At 39.4% G+C, this 20,590-nt stretch overlaps 1 protein-coding gene across 2 annotated transcripts in view; it reads left to right on the forward strand.

The window, feature by feature from the left end:
* SNX24 (sorting nexin 24) overlaps nt 1–20,590 on the forward strand; it is a 74,488-nt gene that overhangs the window by 29,770 nt on the left and 24,128 nt on the right. For both annotated transcript variants that reach the window (XR_011854131.1, XM_072141303.1), the window contains exons 2-3: nt 8,855–8,938; nt 11,495–11,599. Coding sequence is in view for 1 of the 2 variants with exons in the window: in XM_072141303.1 (XP_071997404.1) it covers nt 8,855–8,938; nt 11,495–11,599 (189 nt within the window). In the remaining variant the exon portion in view is untranslated. The remainder of the gene's footprint in view (nt 1–8,854; nt 8,939–11,494; nt 11,600–20,590) is intronic.

Raw genomic sequence — 20,590 nt, forward strand, 5'->3', positions numbered from 1 at the left:
TTCACCATACAGAATTTCCTTTCTCCTCTTTCGGACACATTTAAACTCCTCTCTATGTATTAAGACTTTGAAGACACAAACTAGTGGCTCAGTAATTGCTTTCTTGGATCTGCCCTTAATCATTACATTTAGTAAAGCCGTATTGAAAATTAGAAAGGCAGAGACTAATAGAAAACTAGATTTTTCACTGAATTAGAAAGCAAGACAATCCATATATTGACAAGACTTCAGGTTGAGAGGGATCAAGAAAACTGTTTTGGACTGTCTGTGGAGGGAGTCAGGTGCTGTCCTGATCCACTGTGGCATCTGCATTTTATCAAGGTGAAGATGTCTTGATGTGATCTCATGTAAATAGGTGTCGGGCTGCGGCACAGACAAGTCCTGCTATAATGCCTTGTAAATTGAGGAAGAAATCTCTCTTTGGTTCGTGTTAATTCTGGTGGGAACATGCATCTCTGTAATGAGTGCGGAAAACTATTTTAGATTCTCAGACGTGAATACCTTTCCTGGTTACTTAATTCTTCCCCACAATGTTCCTTCTTATTCACAGGTAGTTAAATTTAATGAAGAGGAAAACCCTGTTTAATGTTATCATTTGTTGATGAGGAGATTTTGGGGAGAATGGGGGAGACACGTTTCTTCAGTTGGGTTATCTGTGGAATACCCCAGGAAGGCCTGCTCCTTGTGGTGCCTTCCCAAATATTTTGGACTCTTTATTACTACTACAGGCCCTATTAGGGAGCAGTTTCTCAAACTATGGAAATTTTGTAACTTGCCCTACTCAATGTTTTGGATATGGCGCACATTACGAAAAACCAGCATTTGTGATTAGTGATTCTACACCTATTCCAATTACATTCTCTTTCATTTACAAGCCACAACTCACTCCTTTTTAACACTGGAGTACAGGAAGCGAGTTTACATCTTTCTGAAAGATGGGTGGTAACTCGCTTATTGGGGGTCTAAATATGGGGACCCCCACTAATTATGATAATTTAACCAATGTGTTTCCTCATGCGAGGGACAATCTTTATTGGCAGGGAGCATCTTACTTTGCTGCCCTCTAGAGGTTAACAGACAGGGGTATTCCAGGAAAAAGAATAATTCATATTCAAATGGGTCAATAAATATAAGCGTATATGTATTTAGTTTTTATTTAATATTTTGCTCCAATTAGCAGAAAAACGTTGTCGACAACACTATAATGAAGAAATAAAATGTTACTGGCCCTTTAATCAGTCCTGTGATTTTATCCTGTGGAAGAAGTAGTCCACTGGTCACATGTCCACATCACATGCACCTACCTGGGCAGGTCATGTGATCAGCACTATGTTTGGCTGTAGTCGGTTGGTTACAGTGCACCCAATATGGCCAGTGTTATGGTGAAATGTTATCTCAGTGACATAATGTGCAGTGATGGCAGTTACACATCATTACTATGGAAACAGAGCAGGACAGTCTGTTACATCATCACCGGGAGCAGAACATAAGAGGGAGGAGGAGTTACTGAGAACTAAAGGATCATGGGACTTGTAGTATTCTGTGGTGGGCATCTGTGTTGGTGCATACTTTAGAAAGCCCATAAAATGTTGTGAATCATAAAAGCAAACTATTTAAGCTCCGTTCTGTGTTTATTGACATTGAGTTTTGTCATATTCATGTATTTATAGCATATAGCAGACCATCATATTCCTTGAACACCCCTTTAATTTTATCTCACCTCCGTTAAAGGGCGCTGTGCCGCACTGTCAGCAGGAGAGTTGCTCCGCCTCCGGATGCTGTCAGACGTCTCGTGTCCCAGGTTAGCAATCACTACCTTAGACAATCATGATTGATGTGCCGCCAGCAGTCAGAACCACACTAGTCATAAATAAGTTGTTAATTTGGTCCAACCTGTTTGATTTCCTATTATATTGACATTGATCGGTAGATCCCCTGCATAGTGTGAGATGAATGTTAAAAATGTAGGTTACCTGGCGTTTGATACACTCTCCTCACTAGTGAAAGCATAACAGCATCTTATTTCTCTTTATAAATTCCTTAGGTAGTATCTTCATCATGAGAACAACCCACAACCCCTTTCCTATATTACAGGGAGTGGATGAGTGTCATGTAGGGCCTAGTCCATTCATTATTTTTTGATAATTACCACACATGTAACCTATCCTACTTTCCTAGATTCCTAGGATAAGATGCTTAAATGCTCTATAACATTGGTTCACAGACTTTCTAAAGAAATATGCAAATATGTTTTCCAATGCCAACACCAAGCATGGCTTACAAGAAGTCTAATAATATGACATGGGATTGAGCCAAACCAGTATATCTATTCCAGAAGGAACCGTTTCCCAACTGTAGACAACACTGTTTAGACCTTGTTGGGTCTCTTCAGTACAGCTTTGGGAACTGGTTTGGCTGATTGAGAGGCTTGTGACTAGGGTCAGGAACTAAGAGTCGTGTGGAGACTTAAAGCCATTGATGCTCCACTGAAGAGACCGAACCATGTCAAAACAGTGCTGTCTACAGTTGGGAATCTGTTCCTTCTGGAATAGATGTACTGATTTGGCTCAATCCCACATCATGTTATACGACTTCTTGTAGGTCATGCTTGGTGTTAAGGGGCTGCCTTTCAAAGGTAGATAAAGGAGGCATTGTTTTCCATTTCCCACCCTGGAAAACGTATTTGCCTATTTCCCAGAAACCCCTAGTGGAGCATCAATGGCTTTAAGTCTCCACATGCTTCTAAGGCAGCCTTAATTGGCAAACTCTTACTTCTTGAAACTTTCTTGAGGTAAGAGTTTTCCATCTATACTTTGGATGGTAGAGGAGGATCCCACCTCTGGGATCAACATCCTTTTCAGGAACTTGTATTCGCTGAACTGGAGTGTGCAACTCTATGGGAACGCCGAGCATAAAATTTTGGCTATATTTGTTGCCCCCATGCAGCTTCATTCTCCATTCAGCCCAGCTTCAAAAAGAGGGTCAATGGACCCCCTTTCCCTTGATATGTGCAGTCTAGGAGGGAAACTCCTTTAAGTTGCAGTTCTTGGTAACTCGTACAGCATTTTTGGACTTAATTCAATGCTCTTTTTTTAATCTTTGGATTTGCTTCTCCTGTAGGTTTGCAAAACAAAGTGATTAGAAGTTAAAGTGGCTCTCAAGTTCATGAAAAAAATTCTGTGATTGTGATGTAATGTTAATGCTGAGTCAAGCAATAGCCGAGGTTCACTCGCCGACCCCTCTCTCTCCATTTCTGTTTTTCGGTATAGTAAGTTACAAGTCACTTGTGTTTATCCCAATCTCCCAGGATGCATTTCTAGTTTTCTCAGCTTTGTGACATGTGACTAGAAGGAACAGCTGGTACAACACACACAAAAAAAATTCTGTTGACTTGCAAAAGCGGTCTAAGAGTCATTGTTCCAAAAGCAAAGCCAAGGTACAAATTGTCTGCTGATGATAGATCATGTAACCAGAAATGCGCTTTGTTTGGGGGTGAAAAATCAATGCCAAATCTCTTGGAACGGATCCTTTATTTTATCACACACAATGAATTGAGACGCTGGAAAGAAATCTGCTGATTCCAGATGTTGGCTGACAGAGATACATAGGAGCGAGCATGCTCCGATTAGTTTTCCTTCTGTGTATTTTATCATTGTTTTGTTTATTGTATTTTTTTGGAATTTGTTAAATAAATGTCTTTGTTTTTGCTCAGACCTTTACAACAGTATTCTTGGGTTTTGTTGTTCGTGGCACAAGTTTATGGTTTTAGAACATCCTCGTCAGCTCTTTGCAATCTGTTGATCCTTAAAGGGCATCTACCACCAGCATGAAAGACTATATTTAAATGAGCCTAAAGGGCCCAAGCTCAATTAACACCTATGGTAACTCGTTTGCATACAGTCATTCATCCTGGTGCTAGGTGCCCTTTAAGGGGAGGGCACATATTTATTTTTATAAAATTTTGTCAGTAAGGGGCTATCTAAGGTCATTTTTTTTTCCACAATTTTTCTCTCCTACAAATAAAGTACAAAATAAATCAGCCAGATACCAAAATGTGTACATTAAATGCTAGCCCACAATGAGCCATCTCATAGGTAAATATGGTAGATCTTTGGGCTTTCCAGTCTGTCCTCTAGCATCATCCTCTGTGACAAATCTGTGACATTATATTCCAAGTTTACACAGTCCATCTCAAGGGTCCGCCACCCCTGGATGCGACTGAACACTTCTGGCCTGCTGATATAAATCTAAAACCCCGATTCCGGCCCTTACTTGTTCGGAAGCAGCAGTCCTATCCTCTTCTCATAGAAGAGAACTACGGCGGGTGGAAAGATAAGTCGCAGATTTTTTTTTTCTCAGCGAAAGGAGGGTGGTTGCAGGGTTCATTATAGAGCCCCCACCCCCTTTCTACAGCCCCCTGCAGGAAAGAGGGAATTGTAAGGGAACAACTGCAGAAAGTGTCCAATAATATGGGGGGTCTGCAGGAAAGGAAGCAATATATAGGGGTGGGCTTTAGGAAGGGGAGCAATATATAGGGAATTGTAGGAAAGGGCACCACTAAGTAGGGGTATTATATAGGGTGCAAAACGAACAAAAAGATTCAGCACTCTTGCTTCAAAAGTTATTGGTCTTTATTCATATTGCATCCAGGACATCACATAAGTTACAACTAAGCAACGGGTTTCTGACACCCTCCGGTGTCTTTCATCATGGTATTATATAGGGCTGGGGGTATTATATTAATAGTATAGGTTTAGGGTAGGACATGCTTTTTTTTTTTTTTTTTTTTACAGCAACCTGTGGGGGTTGTTATCGGCTCCAATCTCTCTCATGATATGCAGGACTTTGGTTTCAAAAGGGTTTGATGAGGGCAAGTGCATAACTATGTGGCTGCACATTGTGGAATAACATCTTCTGTTGTAAGACAATTGTTTATGACCATGACATTAGTGCATGGGCTACATTCTGTGCTCCTGACAGTCAGAGGGGTCGGACAGGTTTGGCACAGCATCCTGGCTTCTGTGTATAACAGATGTGCACAGAGCCATATAGATATGTATTTGTCCATGTGATACATAGCTTACAATCACTATATTCTTAGTGATTTGGTGGGAGATAGGATTGTTACAATGTATAGCCGTTTCCTTATTCCCCTGTTTGTTTTTCAGTATGTAATTTCTCATTCTTTACTTTGGCTCCTTACTTTTTTGTGAACCAATTTCCTTATATTGTTAAGTTGACATAGTCTGCACTTTTTCAATTTTCGGTAGGTTTTTCACTGAAAGCAATTTCTGGTGACAGGATTCCCTTTTTGGAAAGTTTGAATGGAAATACTTGTTGTATTGTGTAAATGGAAAGTTTTATTCCTGGGAGATTGTGATAGTTTGATCATCTACTAGAAAACTGCAATACACGGTGTGCTGTACGAGTACATGTATCAGAAGATCTGCTATAGTTTTATGCTTTGGGCGCTAACAGTGGGTACAAAAGTATACGGGAGGGATCACATTTGAGGCAGGTGCAATATTTCTATTCACAGGAAGTAAGAAATAAAGCTTCCCATAGAATGTCAGCAAGCAGAGATCTAGAAAACAGTAAGGAATTGATACAGAAACTATATATTAGGAAATTGTATAACTTTTCATCATACAAACCTTTACATTTATTTGCGGAAACTGGAACATCCCTTTAAACTTTACGCTTTAACGTTCTTTTTTAACGTTCTTTGAAATATTTTTTCAAGAATGTTTTTTATAGCTGCTATGATGGGGGGATTTATTAGCCCTCCTGTGTGGATGTGGTCTCGGGAAAAGGGGGTGTGGTCAGACGGAAAATAGTCTGGGCAACAAAAAAATAAGAGGGAGCGCTCATTGTGCCACACGGTTTAGACCAGCTAAAAGCCGATCTTAAAGTAGAACGTGTCAGTCTCAAACTGCGACAGATTCATCATCACAGTGATGAGTCCGGCGCAGCAATAGACTAGTGTTGTCCAAATTTGCTCCATCCCCCCATTGTCTCAGAGCTATGAAGCCATTGAAGTAAGTGTTCTGACTAGCTGGACATTTTCCTTTAATAGGAAAACTTAGGATCGCTCCCTGTGGATAAGGTCGCTGACAGATGACAGGGTATTGTTTGATGTCTTCTATATTGGTTGTCATTTCAGATCGGATAAGAACGCGTGCTTCCAATTTTCTTGCATCCCTTTTCATTTTTTAGGAAACCCCATCTGTGTTGCTTGTCACCTGTTATACACTGTGACCCTATGACCCCTGTGTCACCAGCGTGTCATATTGCTGGCTACTAATTAGCGAGTCGGAGCTCCCACTTCCCTGGCCCTGTAACCTCCTGTAGGTGCCTGGATCAGGAACCGCTGTCATAGATGTCACATGGAGAAAACCTATGTGTGCACATTGTTTTTGTACGTTATAAGTGGCCCCAGATGAGAGTGGAGAGGGCTGTGTGGGTCACAGAAAAATTAACCTGTCATGTCGTGGGCACTCGTATTGTTATGATGCAAATGGCCATTTCTTTGGTGAGTGTTTGATTATAGGTTAGGGAGTTGTAGCATCAGTAATTTCTTTACTCTGCGGCTAATACTTGGAATGCTTCATTTATAAAGGGGAATGATTTTGGTAATAGTTTAGCAACATAGTTGGGAAATCAATAAAGCGACATCTCTTAATTGGGATAGAGGAGGATGCCCCCAGTGACCATTAGTACCATACAAAGGTAAAACCATTGCTCTTTTCTGCCTATGACTGTACTGTCTCTTAAAGGGTTTGTCCAGTCATTGCTATTTTTTTTTTTTGCTTTAATAATTAATATAATAATAATAATAATAAAAATAATTGATAATGTTCTATTTCTAAAAACAGCCACACTGCTCACAATCCCTCACCAATTTCTGGTCCATCATCCGGGACGTATGACGGCAGCAGGCAATCACTGGATTAAGTAAAGATATTTATTGGTGTACAGGTTCGTCATAATGCAGTTTAGGATGTATGAAGAGGACCCCCAACCTGAGTGCTCTTCATTCATGGTGGGTGTTAGCTGCATTATGCAGCAAGCACCTGCTGCTGACACCCATGATTGGTGCCGCTATCTTGGATGGGTTTGTACCTATTATTCAGTGAGATCTATAACAGTGTTCCAGTGTAGTATTGCAGTATATGGTAGGAGTGATAAGACCCCCTAGGGTTAAATTACTCTACAAGCTTAAAAAAAATTGAGAAAAAAAGGTAAAAAAATTATTCATAAAACTGATATAGAAATAAACAAACAAAATCATAAACATGTTGGGTATCACTGACTGTCAAAAGTCCCAATCTGTCAAAATATAAAATCGGTTATTCCCGGAGATGAACCCTGTAACGGAAATAGCACCCGAATTTTTTTAATCGGCACTCTTTCACCATTTTGCAACACATTGAATACATTGAATCAAAAGAGATCAAAAGATTGTACAGTCCTCAAAATGGTAGCAATGTAAACATTACCACAAATAATGACACCTTACACAGGTCCATACACGGAAGTATGAAAACTTGATTAGTGTTAGAATAGGGCAAAATGAAAACATTTATTTGTAGAAAAGGTTTTAAATTTTTTTTAAATGTATTAAAACATAATTAAACCTATTTAAATTTGATATCACAGTTATCGTACTGACCCAAAGAATATGTTTCATTTGGAGTGCATGGTGAAAGCAGCAAAAACTGTGTCCCATTTGGATTTCTTTCCCAGTAACTGGCATGGAATAGGAAATGCAGTCACTAAGAAGTACAACTTGTAACAAGCTCTCATACAGCGCTTTAAAAGTATAATGTTATAGATTATAGAAAGTTATGAAAGTTATGGATTTTTTTATTTGCTTTTATACATTTATGCAAACAATACCAACAGTCGGGGACATAGTCCCTCATGTTACAGAGAAACAAAATTTGGACATTACAGTAACAAAAACCTTTGGTGCTTTTTCATCACCGTAGAGAAAGAAGGTAGAAAGTTATGGATTTTTAAAGGGAACCTGTCAGAAGAAATTGACCTACTAAACCACTACCAGGATGTTGTCAAGCAGCTAAACACCTTTTCGATCATGTTTCTTTCAAGGTGGCATCAAAAACTATACTATACTATAAACTATCCGCCTCCTTAAATTTATGGAACCAATTTACAATTCACTTTAAAGTTGAATTTTTGGATAATGGAACCACACAGGGCCATGGGAAAAAAATGTGATCTGGAAGGTGTAAAGCTTCTAGACAAAATACTGTTAGTGGTTTATTGGGTCCATTTCTGATGACAGTTTCCCTTAAAAGACACAGAGTGAAAAATGGAATTGCAAAAATTGAGAATGACCTGGCCCTTAAGGGGTTAAATGGAATAATAAAAGTATGTTACTGAAACTACAACAAGGTGTTAGATTCATTACAACAATAAAATTTAGGAGGCAAAAGACTTCTGAGATGCGCCGTTGAAATTTTCTTACTCTTGGATGAAGTATTATGAGATATTGTAGATATTTTTAGATCAGATATGTTATGTCTAAGCTCATTGGTGGACTTTATATCTTGTATATGGATGGTCCAGAAAACCTACTGCATTGCTAATAGCGACCTCTGCATTTAAGTGATGCTTAAATAATATGAGGGGTTTCTCATGTATTTAAAAAATTTAAATTTTTTTTCTTAAAGGGGTGTTCCATCTAGAACATAAATTTTCTTAATAACATCCAATTGAAGAAATGTACGCATATGGCATACAGTATGCATACTCAATTCAATGTGAATGGCCAACACCCCTTTAAGCATTATTTTATAGTAACAAATGCAATTGTTTTCTTTGTTTTCAGGTTTTTAGAATAGAAGTATTAGTAAATGGAAGAAAACATTTTGTGGAGAAGAGATATAGTGAATTCCATGCCCTCCATAAAAAGGTAAGTACAAAAATATTAGTTTAACTATTGATGTCATCCTATGTCTTATTTGAAAGTAAATAGTTTCTCTAGTACAGTCAGAGCCCTCATATGGATTTTATGCTGATGTTGTCATCAGTATGGAAATCTCCAAAAACCCATTTTATATATATGTGACACACAGTACTTAAATATTATCAGTATCAGCGTTTAAAGAACTTTCAGGACAATAGTTAGTTTTATTCTCATAGTATTTCACTCTCTATATTTTTGAAGGAGTTTGTAATTGAAATTGGATTTGATCTGCAGACGGCATGTTATAGGGCAGGAAGAGCTGAACAAATTGTAAATTGTGTCATATCTGTAGACAGCATATTATATAGTAGGAGCAGCTGATCACATTGTACACAGTGTCCTATCTGCAGGCAGCAGGTTATAGAGCAGGAGGAAGTAAGCGGATTGTACAGGAAGTATGTTGTAGAGCAAGAGTGGCTGATCAGATTGTACAGGAACTATTATTTGCTGGCAGCATGTTATAGAGCAGCAGGAGCTGAGCAGATTGTACATAGCGTCCTATCTGCTGGCAGCATGTTATAGAGCTGGTGCAGCTGAGCAAATTTTACATAGTGTCCTATCTGCAGGCAGCATGTTATAGAGCAGTAACAACTGATGAGAATGACATATAGTTTTGTGCAAAAAAAATTCATGCTAATTTGTCGCCATTTCCATCTTCTTACCTCCTCCTTCACCATAGCATCAGCTTTTTTTTTCTAATATCACTATTATTAATAATTGAACTCGCCAGTAAATCTGAGGCTTACGGACATAAAGTGTGATGATCTTCCATACAGTGGTTATCTGTCTCGTCATCCTGCAGGACATCTGTATTGTTTCATCTTTGTCGTTCTTCATCCAGCGTAATTCATCACTCAGCCGCCTTCTCTGTCATGGACTCCAGCAGCTGTGATGATGGCCGCTTGAAAGCTTGACACATTTATAAAGCGAAGGGAAAGGATTTAGAGTTTTTGCTTTGACACTGATAAGTAATGAAAAAGACCTGAGACTGTAAATTCCATAGAGGGATGAAGCTGCGGTGAGGTGGAGATTTCTGAGTACTAGACATTTCCACTGTTTCTATATACAGCTGAGTAGTATAATATGTAGTACATGGGATGCTATGGATGTAGTATGTAAACATAGTGGGGAGATTTATCATCAAGTTTCTGAGGTAAAACTGTTTAAGTTGCCCATGGAAACCAATCAGAGCTCAGCTTTCATTTTAAAAACAGCTGTGGGAAAATGAAAGCTGAGCTCTGATTGGTTGCCATGGCCAATTAGAACAGTTCTACTCTAAGAGATAATTAAGTGTATACATAATGCCATTGTTTTATTACTATTTATTACTATTCTTTGAAACAAAGTGAGTTGTTCCATTACCTGTCTTCTGGATGAGCCATTACTATGAGATCTGTGGGGGTCTGACTCCATCTCTGATCACCCGGGCTGTGTCTCAGGACTCTGGACTGTAAACTATAAGGTAGTCACAAAGTTATATAGCAGCCAAAATCCATGGAAAATAGGTTCCAGGATACTTATTCCCTGTAGGTACGGGATAATAATTATAATAATTCCTTTATATAGCGCACACAGATTATGCAGCGCTACACAGAGTTTGCCAAATCAGTCACTTTCCCGATGGGGCTCACAATCTAATAAACCTACCAGTATGTTTTAGAGTGTGAGAGGAAACTGGTGGACCCGGAGGAAACCCACACAAACGCAGAGAACATACAAACTGCCTATACTGTATTATCATGTGTGGGTCACTTTATTGTTACATAAAAAACCATAGTGACCTAGCACAGTAGGAACCATAGAACAAGGAGCAGCATGACAAAATGGTCTAACCGGAACAGTTTTATAGAGATGTGTCAAAGAACTGATCAAGCTGCATCCAGATATCATTGCAGGTAAGCAGTTAGAGGCGTATCTATAGGGGTAGCAGTCATAGCAGCCACTATGGGGCCCGCAGTGTCAGGGGGCCTTGGCATTTGACCTGACACACTAAAGACTGGAGGATATGCACCATTATATGCATACAATGCTGCACGTTGTACAGCATAATATGTATAGAGCATAAATGTGATGTATATGTGTGTGTATCCGTAATGTGTATATACTGTATGTGTGTATATAGGCTGTATGTCTGTATATGGCACTGTATGTGTGTGTATATGTGATGTGTATTATGTATATTTTTAAGCGGGAAGGAGGCACATTCAGAAGTTTTCTTTTGGATCCTGCCTCTCCTAGATGACCCCCTGGAAGCAGTTACCCATGCTGTCCACTACCCAAAGAATGGAGCTACTCTTCCGGCTGTGTAGATTCCAGCATGGGATCCCGGTTAGAGGGGGTTCTTCAGTATCAGAGCCTACTTATCTCATAATGACGACCTATCCTTTGGTAGATAGGCTAGGGCCATACCAATAAACATTGGGGAAAAACAGTCCAATCACACTGCTGTTTTAGTGAAGCGACAAAGATGGCCGATTTTAACATGGGTAATTCTTTCTTCAGCTAAAAAAAAGTATTAAAACTCCAGAGATGCCCTCAAAGCATGTCCGGAACTGGATCCCAAAAGTGCTGGAGCAAAGGCGGCAAGGACTAGAGTCATACTTGCAGGTAAGACAGTGTTATTTTTTATCTGCAGGGAATATTCTATATTAGATTCTGAAGCCGTGTTCACACTCGTAGAATCTGACCAATCCCATCACAATCACAAATGGTTTTCTTCTGGAATATGTTCTCTTACAATACAACTTTATTCGTCATGATCACCCTTTTATTGGAACGGTCATTGAGATCTCTTTTGACGAATTTTCCAAAAGGTCAAAAACATGATGTATTAGTGTATTAGGATAAGATGAATTATGATTTTGCAGAAGATGAAGTTAAAATTAGTTGTATGACTGGCAGTTGCTCTGGGTAGCCTTTTGGGAGTTACAAAAATAATGTGGGAGTGTGTGGCTGTTTCGGAAACATTTAAACTTCTGGGTGGCTCAATACATAACATGCCTGATGATTGCCTCATACATCATTCTCCTCATTACTGTTTTGCTGGTATGGAGAAATTGGGGTCTGTGGACCCCCCATACTTGGGATTCAGAATGTCCACCTATCTTTAGTACACACAGAAATATCCATAAACTTCACATTACAAGCTTCCCATATCTGTCCTTTATTGCATATTCATTGGGGCCTCTTGATGGTTTCGTAAATGACCAAGTACCTTTTGAGGGTTTTATTTGGAACTCTCAGGCCAACTATACACAGTACATACTATTTGGCCACTTACTGGCCCAGATATATTATTGTGTCTGTGCCAGTGTTTTTTTGCATGAAAAAATGTTTCTTTTTGAGCTTGCACATGTATTTATTATGTGTTTGTGCCACAATTGAAAAAAAAAAAAATAGAAAACTGTGCTATCAAATTTGTAGTTTGAGACACATTTATGTCTATAATCCGACACACTTGTGTCGCACAGTGTAGATTGAGAGTGCACCAACAAATATAAGGTGTTCTGCATGCAAACTTATATGGCACAAATGGAGCTGCGTTGGGTAATTGAACAGCGTGCACCAGTTTGACCACCTCTCCTTTATTAGTGACTGCAGGCCATCTTTTTTTTTTTTTTTTTTTTTTTTACAGATGGCAACAGACTCATTTATTTCAATGGGCCCATGCGCATTGTATGTGTTGTTCACAAATCTGAGTAGAGGCTGTCAAAAACCTTCCCCATGCCTTTCCATAGAAGTCTATGACAATCTAAAAAATACAGATGACATTTTAATAACACAAATGTCCATTCTTGAGGATCATTTGCTGTGTGACACAATTTGGTTACTTTTCCAGAAGTTGTGACAAGCTAGTGACATCATTTGTTAGCCTTCTGCTATTCTTGCTCATCGGCAAAAATGGATGACATAAGGATGACACGGTTCGGTAATAAATTACACATTGATGACACATAGATTACGAAAACGGAGTACGGATCCATTGTTTGCGGTGTACAGGTAGGTATAGGTAGCCAAAGAGAGAAGTTGATAAATTTTAGTAGGAATCAAAGTAGTTAAAAAAGTGTTGTAATATCTGAAAATAATTAGTTGAGATCCGCCTGTAAATTTATTGGGAGAGGACGGTGTCAGACACAGGCTTGATTACTAAAATTCTATGGTTCCTTCAATTCTATTCGTTGATAAATCTGAAAAATTGCAGGATTCACTTTTTCGTGCAATTATCTGCATTGATTTCCTTTGCTGTTTAAATAGAAAAATAGAAGACAAAATTGGAATGGGTTCTCCCTGCGGAGCAGTCTTGTTTTTCTGTGATAATGGAGGCTAAAAGCACATCTCATTGAGAGGATCCATCGGAGCTGAAATGTTTTTTTTTTTACACAGTGCTATCTGATCCGGCACAAAATCCCAAGCCCTTCTCTTCTCTTATTAAAACTTTGGACGTTGTGTTAAATAATATTAATGGCCCCGGTTGTAAGTACTTAACAATCCTTTTCCCGTACAAGGCAATGTATTGATTGATTTGGGCTCAGCCCGGCGCTTCAGATTATACGGCTGATTCTATCGGAACCTTAACTGCTCTTGTTAAGCGCATGGCCTATCTTTAAATGAATCAAGATGATGATGTAGATTAGCGCCAGCAGACGACCATCCATCTCTTTGTGATCAGTTAATAACTTGAATCCATCATCGTGTATATCAGCTGGATGGAGTTTATAGGATGAATTCATGTCTGCAGGAGCTGCGAAAAACCCACTGCCTATACTCCGATTAGGTGGTGTGTGAAATAAAAGATACGCTGTCTCACATGTGCAGTTATTACTGTGTGTCTAGAGTGCTCCTTAAATCAGACAAAAGTACGACTAAGGAAATAGTGTATTAATGCCATGTAGTTTAAATACCTTCCATATTGTGCTTATATGGTGATTATAGTAAGTTAATTTTCTGTTCACTTCCTGTTAAGATTCTGATCGACATGTCAGACAGTTGTACCATCTGTGATCACTTCACTTTAGAATATAAGGCTGAAGTGCTTTAGGGGTGTTAGCAGAGCACCTTAGAGCTCTGGCTCCACAGCAAAACAACTGCTGTGTTACTGCCCACCACTACACTGTTACAGCTCAGCACCTTCTCTCATCCTAACCCCAAAATGGCAATTTAAGATGTAGATTATTTTTGACTGCTCCACCTCAGCTTTAAACCGTATTAGCGCCAACGCCTTGAAAGACAGAGGAAATTTAGATTATCTTTGTGGCATCCATACAGGATTAGAGGAAGAATCGAGGGGCTCGCAGTAGGCGATCAAATGATAACCAGCCCTGTCCACCTTCTCGCTCATCCTGTATTATCGGGCAACCAAGAATGTGTTGTGGCTGGGAGTGCAGGAGGAGGCCATGGGTCCTGTCTGGTCAACTCTGTGCTGGGGCAATGTACAGGGTGCTCACAGAGAGGGCTCTGATTGCTGCCTCTGGCACCCGTGCTATATCACCGCTGCACTATGGTATACTAGTATAGATGTTAAAAACATCAGTCAAAAGGGTCGATTAAGGGCAACCAGACAATGCCATAGGGGACCTAAATAATATATTGATACACGTGGGGTAATACCAGTTATTATATATACAGTTCCTCAAAAAGAGTAGTAGCTTGGCTTGAACTACAAAAGCAGAAATACATTTTAAAATCCATTTGGTTACATATATATAACAAAGGGCAAAAAAGTATCAAAAAATGTTTGTCATAAAATAAATCTGGATATACTCATAATTTTATTTGTAGAGGGTATTGTCACTGTAATATCAAAATTATTTTGAACTTTTGTTGTATAATTTCTAAATATACACATTTTTATATTTTTGTATTTCTATTTAATTTACTATTTATGAAATTCTATCACTATATACCACTGTACATTCTTACCCCAGTGATATCTATATCTCTTGTTTTGCCATCCCCGCAATGTCTTGTAGCCTCACTTGCTAACTTTAATGTTGACAATTACAGCCTGGAGGTAAAGTTCAGTAAATTACCAGCGTCCAGAGAGCTTCCCCAGAGGTCACCGTGTACAGAGAGGTCCGTTTGTAACTAGATATCCGACAGTGGTACCTGGGACCCCATCGGACCCCTCGTTTTCGTGATCTGTAAGTTAGGGCTTATTCACATGGTCGTCTGTGGGGACGTACATGCGGCCTCAAATTTGCGGCCCCATGTACATCCCCATAGACGGCAATAGCGGCATGGCGGGGATATGGTACCACACATGTGTGGCACCAATCCGGGCCACACACTGCAAAAAGATAGAGCATGCTCTATCTTTCGGCGTGTGTGCGGCCGCGAGCCGCTGTTTTCTATGGAGGGAGGAGGGGCCACCTCCGCCTCCTCTCCAGCACACGGCGGTGTTTTGAGGGAAAACTCCTTTAACATATCGTTGTATTGTCCATTAAAGTAACAAGACATGGGCATTGATCCATTAAAAGGTCTTGCACTTACTGTTCCGTGCCTTCAAAAAATGTTATCTTCATCTATAGCAGTGATGGCTAACATATGGCACGGGTGCCAGAGGTGGCACTCAGAGCCCTTTCTGTGGGCACTCAGGCCATCACCAGAGATGACTCCAGGTATCTTCCTGCAGTCTCAGACAGCCCAGGACTTGCTGTGCACAGAGCTATTTTAAAGTGACAGCTGTGCTATATTCTGCTTTATTGGTGTCCTCAGGAGGCTGGTATCAATGAAAACTGTGACAGAGAAGAGAGTATAAATCACAAATTACATTTCTGTGTAGGCACTTTGCGATAAATAAGCAGGTCTTTGTTGTAGTTTGGGCACTCGGTCTCTAAAAGGTTTGCCATCACTGATCTATAGTGTTGATCCACTTCTCCACTATAAGTTATTATGATCCACTGTTCCGGTTTAGACATGGCGCCATCATGTTATTGTGTAGGGGGCATAAAATTACAGCATTGTAATTGCACTTGTTTACCGCTTCAAGTGATCTGTCTATTTCATGGTAAAAACACAGCATAAAATTCCATACATATTATAATTTAATAGCATATGGCCACAATTTTTCTTCTGTCTTTTTGTTTTCTGTATATTCGGACAGCGCTGTGCTACAGGCGTAAAGTTTACTACAGCGAAACTAAAGACTAAGCAGAACCCACGGCTCGTTTTCATTAACTAGTAAAGATTAATGTATATTTCTCTTGCTAATTCTTTCCAATTACTTAGCTGATATTAATTCCCCAGCTTTGTTAATTATTCCAGAGCATGCTGGGTAATTTTTAGCTATATTTCCACAGCAGGGGATTTGAACTGTATAACCTTGGCCTCGGGAAAGAAGTCTCAGCAGACCAGGCCCTCTGACTTAAGTCCATTCATTTCCAGATCAAGCCTAATTGTAGCCGACTGGCTGCCACAGGTACATTGGCTATCCTGCGTGCACAGCATGTACGTCCTTCTCCCAACAAATAAGAAAAGATTAATTGTTCGTTTTCTTTCCGACCCTGGAGAAATGCAGCCGCTTAATCAAGAAAAATATATATTTCTCCGTTGTTTTTCTTATAACAAATAGCAATCCCAGGCAGATGGACTTTCTCAGTGCGAAATATTTCTAGTTTTCTATAACTGCAGAGAAATAAATGTATAGCGGCAGTGGGATTAATTGCTAGCGCTCACATTCCTCATGGTAAGTAATTTAGCAAGTGGGGCTTTTTATTCCAGGTAAAACGCTTAGATTGTATCCCCATTTGTATAGTCTGTATCTGGAGGAATCCAATCAAGCAGACAATAGCCAAGAAAAAAAAATGTAAAAAAAACCAGACTCACATAGTTTTTGCAAATTGCCCTTAATTGTTTAAGCACAACATGGTTTCCAATTATAGGACTTGCTGCAAGCAGGCGCCATTAATTCTGTCCTCCGCTACCTGATAAATAAGCTATCAAAGTGGAACCGATTCATTGGAAGTAATTAGTTCCATACTTTGCTTTACAACAAGGAGACGTTTGCTCTGGCTATGGGTACGTAAGTCTTGTGAGAAAAGTAGAAGGATCTGTCCTCATTCCTGATAGGTCTGTTTTAGGAAATTTGTATTTGGCATAAAATAACGCTGCGTAGTGCCGTTTCTCTGTTATGCCTAATGAAGAAATATGACAAAATGTACAAGTGGGTGTTACCATTCCCCACGAGTGTGACCCTGCTTAGTCTGTGAGCACTAATTGGGCTATAGTGCCTTGGGACGTACCCCCAACTACTTACACATAGTTATTATTCAAAGGTATCCACCGAATTTGTATGTAAGTCGGAACTGTATATTTTATAATTGTAAAATTTTTTTGGTCCCTGTGACAATTGGATTTTAAAAATGTTGGGTTGTCATAAGAACCAGGATCAACAATAAAGCTTCATTACAGACACCTCTGATAACTGTTACAGCTGTTTATTGTAGCCTAATGCTGAAGTTAATTACCAATATCCAGAGGTCCGTTTGTAACTAGGAGTCGTCGTCCATAAGTCAGGTGTTCTTAGGTAGGGGACCGTCTGTACCAATCTCCTCAGGTAATTAAGTCTCCTTTTTAGAATTACCTCTTTTTTGTGTGAAATTTCACACCTTTACTATATTATCAAAGTTACTGCCCTAGTATTATGCAAAGTTAGGGGAAGGGAGTGTTTATCTTACAGGGTAATAAATGTGGCAAATGAGTCTGTTATATAGTCACAAATTCAAAGTTTGTGACTTTTAAATGTTGACATCTTTAAAGATAAATCAGACGCAAATCTTGCTCTCTGCAAATTTGAACTTGGGTGGTTGAAAAAGGCGCATGTTTTTTGAGGAAATATAAGAGAATAAAAAGAGTGAAAACTATGATAAATGACCCCTTATGTATTTAACCGTCTTATCGATGGTTCTCTATCACATAGAATCGCAATCTACACCAAGATGTTATCTAAGATATCTCATATCAGGCAAAATATGACTTTTCTTACCTCAGATTTTGGAGGTGACTTTTATATGTAAACAGGTGAGATTTCACATAAAAGATGTTCTAGAAAGGACATCTCATTCCCTACCTGAGGATAATATCTGGTGACAGGTTCCTTTAAACTTCTAGGAGGAGTCATAGGAATGGCACTATGAGAGTGACAGGTTATGCCCAGTGACAGGTGCCCTTTAACACTGGATGTACACAGCCTGATGTTTGGGCAGACAGGTCCCTCACTGCTTTCGCATCAGATTTTTATATCGGCGATGCATCATATATGCCAGTGGTTATCGCTCCCTTTCCCCATAAAGTTTCTTTGAATATAAGCAGTGGATCTAACAATGGAGAACCTTATATAGTGCATAGGAGGGGAGTTACTAGTCTACAACCTGTTATTGGGATTGAGCTTTACTATGGACATTATTACCGTAACCAGAGCAAGAAATGACCAATGTAATGGAAGCTAATTTATACTGTTCTATCCATGCGATAGGTCATCAATATCAGATTGATGGGGGGTTTAACATTATGGACACCCACCAGAGTCAACTCATAGAATAGACAGCAGTAAGGACAGCCCACAGCGCCAGAGAGCAGAACCGCAAGTCCCACCTCTGAAGTGGGTTATTCACATCTGCTTTGTGCCTTCTGTTTATAATGTAAAACCAATATGTTGTGTGTCAGGTGACTAAACCCACACTGCGTTATCTAGTGCTGGTTAGCTGGGTAGGTTTTTATGGGTAAAATAGTTCTGCATGCTGTAATAAACTATTCAAGCTTTTTTTCTGTAATAAATGGAAGCCACTGTATAGGATTACTGTGTACCATAGTATACACAGGCACATCTGTAGGATTACTGTGTACCATAGTATACACAGGCACATCTGTAGGATTACTGTATACCATAGTATACACAGGCACATCTGTAGGATTACTGTGTACCATAGTATACACAGGCACATCTGTAGGATTACTGTATACCATAGTATACACAGGCACATCTGTAGGATTACTGTATACCATAGTATACACAGGCACATCTGTAGGATTACTGTATACCATAGTATACACAGGCACATCTGTAGGATTGCTGTGTACCATAGTATACACAGGCACATCTGTAGGATTACTGTATACCATAGTATACACAGGCACATCTGTAGGATTACTGTATACCATAGTATACACAGACACATCTGTAGGATTACTGTATACCATAGTATACACAGGCACATCTGTAGGATTACTGTGTACCATAGTATACACAGGCACATCTGTAGGATTACTATATACCATAGTATACACAGGCACATCTGTAGGATTACTGTATACCATAGTATACACAGGCACGTCTGTAGGATTACTGTATACCATAGTATACACAGGCACATCTGTAGGATTACTATATACCATAGTATACACAGGCACATCTGTAGGATTACTGTATACCATAGTATACACAGGCACATCTGTAGGATTACTGTGTACCATAGTATACACAGGCACATCTGTAGGATTACTGTGTACCATAGTATACACAGGCACATCTGTAGGATTACTGTGTACCATAGTATACACAGGCACATCTGTAGGATTACTGTATACCATAGTATACACAGGCACATCTGTAGGATTACTATATACCATAGTATACACAGGCACATCTGTAGGATTACTGTATACCATAGTATACACAGGCTCATCTGTAGGATTACTGTATACCATAGTATACACAGGCACATCTGTAGGATTACTGTATACCATACTATACACAGGCACATCTGTAGGATTACTGTATACCATAGTATACACAGGCACATCTGTAGGATTACTGTATACCATAGTATACACAGGCACATCTGTAGGATTACTGTATACCATAGTATACACAGGCACATCTGTAGGATTACTGTATACCATAGTATACACAGGCACATCTGTAGGATTACTGTATACCATAGTATACACAGGCACATCTGTAGGATTACTGTATACCATAGTATACACAGGCACATCTGTAGGATTACTGTATACCATAGTATACACAGGCACATCTGTAGGATTACTGTGTACCATAGTATACACAGGCACATCTGTAGGATTACTGTGTACCATAGTATACGCAGGCACATCTGTAGGATTACTGTGTACCATAGTATACGCAGGCACATCTGTAGGATTACTGTGTACCATAGTATACGCAGGCACATCTGTAGGATTACTGTATACCATAGTATACGCAGGCACATCTGTAGGATTACTGTATACCATAGTATACGCAGGCACATCTGTAGGATTACTGTATACCATAGTATACGAAGGCACATCTGTAGGATTACTGTATACCATAGTATACGCAGGCACATCTGTAGGATTACTGTATACCATAGTATACGCAGGCACATCTGTAGGATTACTGTATACCATAGTATACGCAGGCACATCTGTAGGATTACTGTATACCATAGTATACGCAGGCACATCTGTAGGATTACTGTATACCATAGTATACGCAGGCACATCTGTAGGATTACTGTATACCATAGTATACGCAGGCACATCTGTAGGATTACTGTATACCATAGTATACGCAGGCACATCTGTAGGATTACTGTATAC

The sequence above is a fragment of the Engystomops pustulosus genome, chromosome 1 (assembly GCF_040894005.1).
Source record: "Engystomops pustulosus chromosome 1, aEngPut4.maternal, whole genome shotgun sequence".
Lineage (NCBI taxonomy): Eukaryota > Metazoa > Chordata > Amphibia > Anura > Leptodactylidae > Engystomops > Engystomops pustulosus.